Below are 11729 nucleotides of genomic sequence, written 5' to 3' on the forward strand. Positions count from 1 at the left end.
ACACATTTCTGCGTAGCTCAGTTTATAACGTTATTTGGTCTTTAAGATTTAGACCGCTTACTTTCAGCAGAGGCTAGCACAGAGAAAAGACAAGGGGTCTTATTTTTACCTGCCATTACATAAGCAAAATCAATTTCTGTGCAGGTACTGATTTTTCTAAGAGACTTAGGAGTATGTATGGTTCCATGGGTGAGATCCAAATTAAAGCCAGGCAGCACAGAGAAGAATATTTCTGTTACTGTTGTCTCACTATTTTTATATTGGAACAAGAGGGTGGTTTGGGGTTTTTTAGGGGTTTTTTTGTGTGGTGTTGTTTGGTTTGGTGTTTTGTTTGTGGGGTTGTTTTTTTTTTTACACAGGACCGTTTAGCACAGCTGATTCTGATTAACTCAGTACTATAGCTGGATTGAGACTTTGAAAGCTCTTGAAAATTTTGAGAAGCATCATCAAATGAAACTCAAATTTTGAGGAAGTGGGTTGGCATTTGTTAGATAATACCTATGCTGCCTTTTCAGCTTTTCAGATGCTGGGCGAAACAATACTCCTGAGCCACTTGTAAACGCAGTGACACTTTGAGCAGCTACAGAAATAATAATTTTCCTCTACAATCCTCCATTCTGCTTTTAAACAACTGTTTTTGTATTCCTGTTCTTTTTTTTTTTCTCCCCCCTTCCTTTCTTTGAAAGCTGGCAACAATTAATCCTTGATTACATGCCCTAGACTTTTCCTGTGTCTCTTGAGCTTTTGAACTGTGAAAAGCGTTGAATAATGACTCTGCAAATCACTCCAAGGTTCAAAGGCAGCTTTGCTGGAAAAAGCCCAACAACTTTACAGAACCGAGTTGTGGATGCTGCTATGAATGCAGTACTGGAATGATAACTAAAAATAAGCTGTCTTTTAGCGTAGATGCACTAAAGCTAAATCGCTTTAGGCCTAAAGCAATTTGTACATTATTTTCCCAAATGAATGTGTGTCATTTCTGTTACGTATGTGCTTTTTTTATGTTCGTGTTTGCTCTAGTAAAAGGTCTTAGGGTTAGAAATGCATATTTTAATACTCTGCATCACAAAATATGCACATCTTAGGGAAACATGCAAAACCCCTCCCTATTAAATCATGCAAATCCTTAATTTAAAGAAATTACACTTAATAAATGGTCAGAAAAATCCACTTCTGTTTTAAATTTCAGAAGCAAAATAGATACTGCATCAATTGTGCATATATCGAGTTTGCCCTGAAACTCCTGACCAGTAAATCCCTTTTCTTATACAGCCCCCTGATTGCTGTTCTGTAATTTTGACTAAGGTAACCCAGGTGTCGGCTTCTCCGCTTTTCCCAGCAGACATCTGTTTTAAATGCCAAATCTACATTTTTGGTCCCCCCTGCCCACCCACACGGAAGAAGGAAAGGTTGTTATTTGTAATGCAGAGAACGTCTAACAGTCGACACTTCTCTTAATACCATGCGCTATTGTTTGCAGTTTCTCCTATAAAATATGTCCATGATTTTTCACTGTGATACTGAACCAAAGGGACAGGGGAAGAAGTCATATTTAAAAAATCTGTTTCAGCTTAATGTCCTGATAATATTTTTCTTTTTATGTTGACCCAATCACATTTGCGTGTGTGAGTTTAGTTCTCCTCCTTGTGCTGTGGGTCAGTACGTTGCATCACTGGCATGCCAGCAGGCACGTCAGGGCAACCGTATACACTGAAAATTTCCTATAAGGAACACATTCAAAAGATAGTGTCAAATGCTACCTCTCTCCCTGCCCCCAAATTTTAAAGAAAAATTATTTCTAGGGGGATGGAGTCAGTCCGTTACCAACACTGAGTGGGTATGGTGTAGTTAAATTGGGGGATCCTCTAGGAAACCTCTGTCACGTTGTTCTCATCCTGATCAGGAACCAAGAGCTCAGAACCTGCCACAGGATCAGGTTTTCTGACAATTTAAGAGCATAATTTCCAAACAAAATGACAGATGGCTGTCCGCCTACACCCAGGCTTTGCAGATGCAGTCTGGGGGAGCAGAGCAGCAGGGATGCTAAAGTTGTTTGGTGAGCCACCCAGAAGGAATTCACTTCTGGCAGGGTGTCAGGAAAGGTAGAAGGGCTTGGGCAAATACTTTTAACTTCTTGGCACTGGATATAGTTCTGCCAAAAGGACATCTCCTAATGGGCTATCACTCGTTAATATTTTACCCTAATATTTTACAGCCTCCTGAGGCAGGAACTGAGAGGACATGTTAAAAGGACTGATGCCCAAAAGCTGGTTCTGTTTAAATCAATGATTAAATCATTAATACAATGAAGAAAGGCCCGGTCAGTTCCACAGCAGCAGTAATGATCTTTTACAAAGTTATGGGACACCAAAGAACACAACACCTCCAAACGTGATTGGGCTATATGTGAAACGAGTTCTTTTTAGGAGTTGCAGATTTCAGCTTTTGACTCAATTTTCAGGGCTCATTTAGGGAGGTACGGGAGTTTGTATGCTGCTTTGTACTTAAGAAACATGTATGGCTCCTTACCTGCAAACGTGTGCCTAGCCGTGACGCAAAATTACAGTGACCGTGCGAATGGGTAGTCACAAAACTACGCTGATGTCCAGACCATGGAGAAAATCTGAGCTGGAATAAATAACAATACCAGTAATACTTTGTCCAAAATGTAGACAAGCACACGGGTGATTCATGTTGGAGAATTCAGGAAAACACCCCTTCAAATAAAGCATGCTAAAAACCAAGACGTTAAATCGAAGTGAATAAATTCTGACAACTGAATGGTGTGTCATCTTTGAACGGGTTTGGTTTTTTTTCTCTTTTCTCCCTGTGCTAGTGCAGCTGTTGATGGAAAAAGTAGCATAACGCAGCTACTTATTTCAGGGTGATGAAATGTAGACACAGCTCCTGAGAGACATCCAGGCACAGGCTGGAGATGCAAGCTATCCTCAAATCGGCGATGGTGGCAGAGCAACGCAACTCTTCACCACCTACAATGGGTGGCTTGCAAAGGAGCTGGCAGGGGACTTTTTGCACAGATGTTTGAAGAATTAACTCCTCATTGTTCCTATGCTGACCCTGCGTAAAGAGCATTCACACAAACCCAGTATTATTCAGGGATCGGCCTGTCTGTCGGGCATTCTCTCTTGTTCAAAGGTTATCAGTCACGCAAGGTGGGGGAGGGTGGGGGAGCGGTGGGACAGATAAGATGCGTGACAAAGAATAAACAGCCTCAGCTGACCACCACCCTCCCCAGGGGACAAGGAGTCTGCCCAAATCACTCGTGACTCCCTCTGAACAGTCGCTACACTTGTAAAACCAACCACTATGCTTGCAAACTGGTTTCCTTAAATGCTTGGCAAACACGAATGGGAGGTAACCCCACGGACTAAAATACTTGCAAGCATATACAGGATGTGAATTTATTCCGCTGTTTGTAAATACCTGCACAGCACATAATTAAAAGCCTTGGTAATGGGAGGAATTTCTTGCACTGCTGGCTTTAGTAGCAGCACGGGATGCCTGGTGTCTGGTCTGTAAGGTGACAGGGAGCTGTAACTTTCTTAAAAACGAAGAGATTTTTTTCAACCAAACGGAGAAGAGTGGTGGGGGAAGGGACGCTGGGTAAAACCCCTTTCCCCCTGACAGAAACGCGTCCTCTGGGAAGAGGGCAGGGACGTGCACGAGGTCGGGGGCTCAGGTTGTGCTGGAGCTGGGGACCCCCGGCAGCCGGCTGGACCCGGAGGACGCGGAGGCACGGGCACCCTGTGGCGGCTTTTGTGAGGGCCCGTCACATCTCGATTTGCAGCGAGCGCTCTTCCTCACCCCGACCAGCCCTCAGGTTCACTGTGGCTTTCTGCAAATCACGCAGGCAGGAGGCGAAACTGCCGAGCGCTTCGGCTCTGCGGGGTGGGCGATGGCTGCAAGGGTCGTCCCGTCTGCTGGGGAGCTTGCCGGGCACGGTCGGGTGCCTGAGGGGGCACGTTTTCCCTGATAAAGACATCCTTCTCTCCTGCTCCCTTGCTTCCCCCATCCCCGCAGCCGCCGGTGCAGGACGGTGGAGTTATCTCCACACAGAGCACGTGCTCTCAAACTGCCCGGTGCGAGGCCCCGAACCAGCCCTGTGAGTCCCCGAGAGCCCCCCAGCCTCGGGAAAAGGCCGGGTTGGGGGTCCCAGCCTGCTCCCACCCTGCAGCTACCGGCCGAGGGCCATCGGTGGGGCGGCCGTGCCGAGGGGGACGGTGCAGTCACTCGGATGCCCTTATTCCCCAGGCTCGGCTTTGGGGTGCAGCCGATATTCAGACACACCGATCTCTCACGTCTCTGGACGAGGGTCACCTCGAGCTCACTGGTTTTTTGCAGTGAAATGGCATCCGACAGAGCGGTAGAGAGGAATGTGAAAAGCAGCCAGGGGCCACGTTTAATGTTTCCAGGTATACCCAGGGCCAAGGCGGCTGGAGAGAGGCTTGCCTGGCCCCAGTAACACCAAATAACGCGTGAGGAAAGTATATGTGTGCTTATCAGTAAAGTTTTCAGAAGTTTATTGGTAAAATTGATTTTATTCAACACCTTGAAGGAACACAATTAACATTTGTTAACATCTCGGCCTGATGAAGCTGTGTTTTTTTACTGCAGTCTCCCTGTACATATATGTATATGTGTGTATATATCTATATTAATGTCAAAGCATTCAGAAGATGCAGTTCAGCCATATCCTATGTCTCCAGCAGTGGTAAGGGGAGAGCAAGAGTGAGGAGGACAGAGTCACTGACAGGCAATTTGGGGCATTCCTGCTGAACCGGGACACAGCAGGGACCGACAACAGGGTCAGCCCTGGGTAACTGATTCATCGAGGTGGCTGTGAAGGGTCGAGCTTTGGCTGCCAACATCCTTACGTGAGTCTTCAAGGCTTTGCTCTGGAGGATGGAGGTGCGAGAGGGGCTTGCCTCCTCCTCAGAACACAGCCATGGGCTAACCCACCTACTCCTCCCACCTCAAAAAAAGCCTGATTATGGGATGTCAGCCAATCTTCTGGTTTTGGTGCCACCACTTTGAACTTGATGGAATTATAGGAAGCGAAAACCTCGCTCCCGGGAGGAAGTTTATCCAGCAAGTTATATAAACGCACTACATAAACATAAACACGTAGGAAAGCCCAACCGTCTTACAAATAAATAAATAACTGCGTCGTTTCAGTTACATGCTAGCAGCAATCTAACCTCTCACAGCCCACCGCCATGGAACAAACCTTACAACAAAGCAAGCTCACCCGCTACAGACACTTTGCCCTGGCGTATAAATGACATACAATGCGGCATCTCCCCAGCGCTCCGTGGCACGGCCATATTCATCGCCAAGTCTTCTAGGACAGTCTGAAGCATTTAACCCTTTTCAGCGAGGATGCCCCGCGGTGCAGAAAGCCTTCTGCTGCCCGAGAGCCTTCCCCGTCCTCCTGCCCTCGGCCGGCTGAGACGAGAGGTTCAATCCTTGCTCTGGCCACCGCTGCACTGCAGCCGGCCCCCCTGGGGGGGGCAGGTGCAAATCTGGGCACCCCGGGCGGTGACGGTGCCGGCGGGCACAGCCAGCTCCTCCTCGTCGTAGCAGACGCAGCGGGGGCAGCCGTCGGCCACGGGGCTGCCCACGGCTTGGCAGGTGGGGGGCAGGCGGGGGCACAGCGGGACGCAGGTGATGTCCCCGCCGGGCTGGCAGGTGCAGAGCTTGCGGGCAAAATCGATGTAGAAGGAGCGGCCGGCGGGGACGCGGCCGCTGGCGAAGCCTTGCATCTCGCAGTCGCTCGCCAGGTAAGGGGGGCAGGCGCAGGGTGGGGGGCAAGGGGGGCAGCAGGTCCCGGCGGCGGTCGTCTCCTCCACGTCCCTCTCGGGGCACGGGGCGCAGGCGCCGGGGTCACACGTGGGTTTCGGGGCCGCGGCGCGGAGCAAGAGGCAGGCGAGTGACAGGCGAAGGGCGCCGGCAAGAGCCATGCTTCTGGGGAGAGAAAGGGGGAGATAGGTGCAGGCGTCACACCCAAAACCCCAAGGTCTGGACCCCCCCCCGAGGTTTAAAGAGAGTGAGACGCAGCTGCCTCTGCCCGACAGGCCCTTTAGCCGTAGTTCTGCTCACCTGCAGCTTGCTGGGACCGGGGTGGTTTGCTCTAAAACAAAACGTTTTGTGCCCAAAAGCTCATCCTGGCTCGACCGAGGTGTCCTCCACCCGCCAGGTGCTCAGACGGCTGCAACGTGGGCACTGGCTTAGCAAAGTCCACGTTGCAGCACGCGCTGAGCTCTGGCACGGTTGCCCTGGCCAGCAAAGAGCACTTGTTCAACCCCGTACTGATGCTTATAATTTACATTTCAGCGACTAATTGTTCCTGGGAGGCGTTCAGGCACGGACACACGAAGGGCTCAAAGAAGCGTTGTCTGCTTTGGTGGCTCACCCTGCGGCTACCACTGCAAGTTGGGACCCTGCTTGTCCGTGGACTAGGTCTGGCTGTCAGCTCCCAGCCCCTCAGGTTGGGCCACTTGCCACCTGGCAGCTCGCTGCCTGCTTTTTCCAGCCACCTCACTCCCTCATGGGAAGCCAAGAGGGTCACCTCGTCCTTGTCTCAACTTGTGAAGCCTTTGCTTTGTAAGGAAGATGTTTCCAATGGTGGGAACTCCTGTGTGACTCTGCCGCCTTCAGTTTTTCGGCCAGCTGGTTTTCAAGCTGAGATCCATTCACGGACATGAAATCCCCTCCCTGTGCCTGCTCCCTTCTCCTCCGCTCACACCTCCTGCGCTGCACAGCACCGCCTGGCAGCTCATGCTGACTCCCTTCTCCGTTTTAAGGCTGTGGAATTTTTCAGACCTTTCCAAGACCCAACATTTCCTTAAGTGCAGCCCTCACTTTTGGATCCCTTCCCCCGTCTGAGTGACCTTACATGTATTAAATACCCTTGCTTCCCTCCCGCACTGGGTCCTTCCAGGTTGGGTCTCTTCTCCGGTTGCCCCAGTGCTACCTTTGATTACAGTTATATCATTACCTTCATGCTGTGCATTTGATAGCCCCAATTTCCTACTCTCGCAAACATGCAACTACTTGCAATTACTTCTTAACATTTCTTTAAACAAAAGTATTTCCAAATTGCATAACTATAAAGAAAAAACTTGAAAGCATGAACTCCATCCATCTTCAATTTGAAAAGGAAAGACTTTAACGCTTTCCCATTTTCAAAGCAAACTCTTGCTTGTTTAAGTTACTGGGAACTGCTTCATCCTTGCTGTAAGTTACTGTTCTGCCCCACCGTTTCATTCACACATTTTAATCTACTGGTTACTTTATCATCATTCCCAGCGGAGCGATCGCTGTGCCGGGCAGCACAGAGCCCAGACCTGCTGCCGCTCGGCGAGGATCTCCTTTCCACAGCCCCATGCCGAGAGCCTGGTTCCTCTGGGCTTCACACAGAGACAGAGCAGGGCAACGCCGCCAGACACCATTGAGTCAAAGGTTTTGCACACCCAAACCTCTGCCCAACCCCGGCAGTCCCATTCACTGCCGAAACCTCTGACCCCACCTAGCAGTGAAGTCGGGCTTCTTCATCAGAGCCAGTTTCCAGCAAAACCACATTTTCATCCTCCCCCTTAGTTTCGGCAAACCAGGCTGCAGGCTGGCCGAGGAGCTCCCCTCCTGCCCCGTGCCACGTCCCTGCAGGTTCTGGCCGTGGCCGTGCCGGCGAGGGACCGTGCGGTGCTGGTTACCTGCGGGGTGGCCGGCCAGGCGGGATGGGTGCTGGGGTGCGGTGCGGGACCCTGAGCGGCGTCTCCGGTCTTCGCCCCGCAGCCCGCCCGGGCCCTCTATTTATGTGGCGCCGGTGGTGGCCCCACGATGAAACACTGGTGGGGGGAGACAGGGGAGGCGGGGAAGCCTCCTCCGTAATACAAAAGGTGGCTGGGCAGGGCCAGCAAGATGCTTATCTTGCTAGTGGTGTTGGTTTAGTCCGTCTGACCGCAGACTAATCCGGCATCTCCCAGCAGGTCTGTCATCTCTCCCCATGCCCCACTTTGCAGATTTCAGCCAGGGTTTCTGAAGAGTCAGCATCACCCTGAGCTTCGCAGGCTGCCGGGGGCGCAGATGCCGGTGTCCAGAGGTGAAGCAAAATGATTTAAAAGCTCTAGTGAGGCAGCACACGCGGAAGGCAGCCAGCTCTGGGGTGATGCACCCCACAACGCTCCCCTTCAGGAGCCAGAGTGGGGCAAGGACCTTCTCGGTTTATCCTTGTCTCCACACAGTTTCCCGAGACAGGGCAGCCCTCCCGCACCACACGCTTGACACATACCATTTAAAGCGCTTTAGACCCTGCGTGGCTGTTTTCCTCTGGATTAAGCTGCAGGGAGCCAAGGCCGTGTATCTCAGCGGAGGAGGTATGCATGAGTTTCAAGTGCAGGCATAACCCATGTGCCCTGTCCCTCTGGCCCATTTGCTCCCTGGTGTGAAAAACCTCTTAACCTAATGTACTAATGAGCTCTTTGGAAAAGTGCCCCCTAACCTTGCAGAGCAATGGGATGAAGAGCAGAGACATCTTGCAGCAGACGGGACTGTGGAGAGCAGCAAGAGTTTCGGGAGCACACATTCCCCATGCACACGTACACGCTCACCCCTCAGAGCAGGAGGTGTTGGGAGAAGAGCATGAGCTGCTGCTGCAGGACCAGGGTCCGTCTCCTGTGCTGGAGCTGGGTGCTGAGGTCCGGGCAGTGGGATGGGACGCTGCCCGGCCCTTGCCCTCCTCGTGTTGCCCTCTCACAGGTCCTTAAGCCTGAAAATCCCCATTCCTCTGGTAGGTATGTGGGACCCCCGTGCACCCCAGAGCCCGAGAGCACTGAGCTGTGCCAAGTTGGGCAGCCATCTCTCACTGGGTATATAAAATACTGATAGGGCCTCGGTGGCGAGGGAAGGGAAATGAACTCGAAAGACCAGTTATCTGGAAGGGGCTGTCACTGTCGGAGGGCAGCCCTGGGCATGCGGGGAGAAGGGAGGGTGGGTGGTGGGTGAAACACTCGGCTCTTGGTCTCGCTGCTGCCACCGACACTCTGTGCAGGCACGTGTTTACAGGTCCTGCAGGGACTTCTGCAGACACAAGGCAAATGAAAACTCCTCCCCTGCTTCCTGAGGCTGTTTCCACCCCAGAGGTGTGGCAGGCAGGATAACACCAGCCGGTACCTCTTACCACCCCACATACCCAAGCCAGCACCCCAGGGTGCCAGCGGGGCAGTGCTCTGCCCTGGGCATGTGCTACGGGGCGCGTTTGCATCCTCAAGCTCACAACGTGTGGCAAACTACAGCAGATGCAATGCCGACATCCCTGGCTGGGGCAATGCCACCATCAGATGTGCCTGCTGGGGACAGCCCGGGGGACAGGGGCCCTGGGAGCACCTTGGTGAGGCTGGCTGCAGCCCAGGTGGAGCTTGCACCCAACTTTGTAAGTTCCCATACTCATAGTTAACATACAGAAGCTGCTGTAAATTATTCGTGGTTAGTATTCAGCAGTTACTTCACCCTCTGATGAAGTGGAGCTGCCTGTCCCATAGCCTGCCTGCAGCTGGCAGCCACTGCCCCGCAGCGCTGCTGCTGGGAGCGCTGGGGTTCGGACTGAGCCATAGGCGCCATGCGGAATGAGAGGAGCTTCAGAGCAGCAGAAGTCTGGGCAGTCGTTACGTGCTGCTAGCCTGTCATCTGGTTGGGTTTTTTTCAGAGCTGCCACATTTTGCGCGCCCAGGTGAGCGCACAGCCCCCACACGCTGCATGCTCAGCGCGCCAGGCAGCAGCCTGCTCTGCAAGCCTTCAGTTCAAATGCATCATATCCATTTCTGTTCAAACTCACAGTAATGGAACATCTTTGGCATAAACATATGCAATTTCCGAGAAGGCAACCCATTAGCATGGCTTGTCCCCCACAGCCTTGGGCACTGGTAGAGCAAACGGAGAGCTGTCTTTAAGCTCTTGTTTGCACACACATGCAGCAGCAGCCTGGAGCTCTCATTCCTGCTGCAAAGCTCTTGGGTGCGACCCAGGCATCCTAAAGCTTCCCTAACCCCTTGGGAGAGTCCTGCCCAGGGTACAGGGTCTTATATCCATGTGCACTTGGAGGGGGTCTCTCTGGGGCTGGGTGGCAGCGGTCCCCAGGCACGGGCAGGTCACCCCTTCGGAGGTGCCCATGTCTCCGGAGCAGCCCAAGGAGCTGTCTCTCGCCTTAAAACTCGTGAGCTGCCTTTGGGACAAGAGCCGTCTCATTGGGGTACTCGCATAGGAGGTGTGTGATCCGGGGGTTGGAAGGCAGGGTCCCAACTCCCAGTGAAGGGGAGCTCCCCGCAAAGAGAGACGTGCCCCTGGCTATCAGGTGGAGGCAAATCTCTGCTACTTCTCTTGCAGCCAGGTCTGCTGCACTGGAGGGCATACTGCAGTTAGGGGCATCAGGAAGGGTCTGGCATGTGCCAGGCTGCGAAGTGATCCAGATTCAGATTCAGTTCTGGGCTTCATGGAGTTACGGGGCACTTCAAGACTTACTCATGTGGGTTTGGCATACATGCATGGACTAATACCCTTCAGTTTGCAACAGAGTTGCTAAAATAAATACAGTACAATGAGGTTGAGCCAGTAAGTTTTTACTTTTTCTGGACAAATATGGTTATTACTCAAGCAAAAACTCGCAGAAGATCTGATATAGCTTGTGTCACCCAGGAAACAAAAAGCAGTGGAGGCACTCTTCCTAAATATAAATACTTCAGCATCTTATAATTTAATAAAAGTCTTGTACAGACCAGGTTAGATTGAACGTATGGACTAGCCACTTAGCAGCAAGCCAAAATCAGAACTGGTTGTTGTCCCCTTGGAGCAGCTCCCAAAACTTATGGAAAGGTTGTAAAGCTCTTTGTGTCTTTTTAAGGCAACTCCCCCAAACCATGTTTCAACAGCACTTCAGTTTAGTCCCACAGCCCTCCTTTCACATTTGCTTTCATTTATGTTTTTTGCAGCCACGGCAAATGGCTCTTCTGACCTTCGTTATCAGTTCCTGGAACATAATACTCTGACAGCAAAATTAAGGTCAACCTCTCCTTCCCCTCTACTCCTCCATAACGAGCTCTCAGGATGCATATTCATGAGATGACTGCTACGGGACACAGGGATGAAGCTGTATCCCCTCTCCCGCTTACTGTGTCATGAGAATGAGTCTTTACGTCTGGAAGGGGTTCGGTTCACTGCCCCCTCCCATGGGACCATACTCAAGGCACCCGGTGCCACCCGTTCCCCCAGAGGTGAGGAAGGTGCTTTCCAAAGGCGAGCTGCTGCTGCAGGAGCGATCGTTCCCCACCTGCCCAGCACCTCGTCCCCCTGCCCATCTCAGCCCTCGGCGGTCCCTGCCCGCCCCTCCTGCCCACCTCCCCACCTTTCGCGTACCAGGGTGCCATGTCCCACCCGCTCCCCTCCTCGTGGCTCCTCCAGGACTCTGCCTCTCCCACTCACCCCTAGGGAAGGGAGGACAAAGCTGCCCCCCCTTGGCCCCCAAATGGACCCGGGGGGTGAGAAAGAAGGTCTCTGGGGGGGTGCCTGCAGCCCTCCCTGCGAGGGGCGGAGAGGAGCAGGAGGGTGCCGCTGCCCCCAGCCCTCAAGAGGGCTGGATCTTCTCACGGAGGAGACAGGCTCCAGCCCCGGTGGGACCAGGACAACTTGCGGAAACTACAACACCGGCAGTGCGTGTG

The 11729-nt window shown here is 52.2% G+C and overlaps 1 protein-coding gene across 1 annotated transcript; it reads right to left on the reverse strand.

The window, feature by feature from the left end:
* Positions 1 to 4555: 4555 nt before the first annotated feature.
* LOC126053271 (fibulin-2-like) lies at positions 4556 to 8272 on the reverse strand. Its single transcript, XM_049835253.1, has 2 exons — positions 7734 to 8272; positions 4556 to 5985 (listed from the first exon to the last, which is right to left on the reverse strand). The coding sequence occupies exon 2, from the start codon at positions 5979 to 5981 to the stop codon at positions 5481 to 5483; it is 501 nt and encodes a 166-aa protein (XP_049691210.1). The 5' UTR covers positions 5982 to 5985; positions 7734 to 8272; the 3' UTR covers positions 4556 to 5480.
* Between the last annotated feature and the right edge of the window lie 3457 nt (positions 8273 to 11729).

This window comes from Accipiter gentilis, chromosome 32 (assembly GCF_929443795.1).
Source record: "Accipiter gentilis chromosome 32, bAccGen1.1, whole genome shotgun sequence".
NCBI classification, from domain to species: domain Eukaryota; kingdom Metazoa; phylum Chordata; class Aves; order Accipitriformes; family Accipitridae; genus Astur; species Astur gentilis.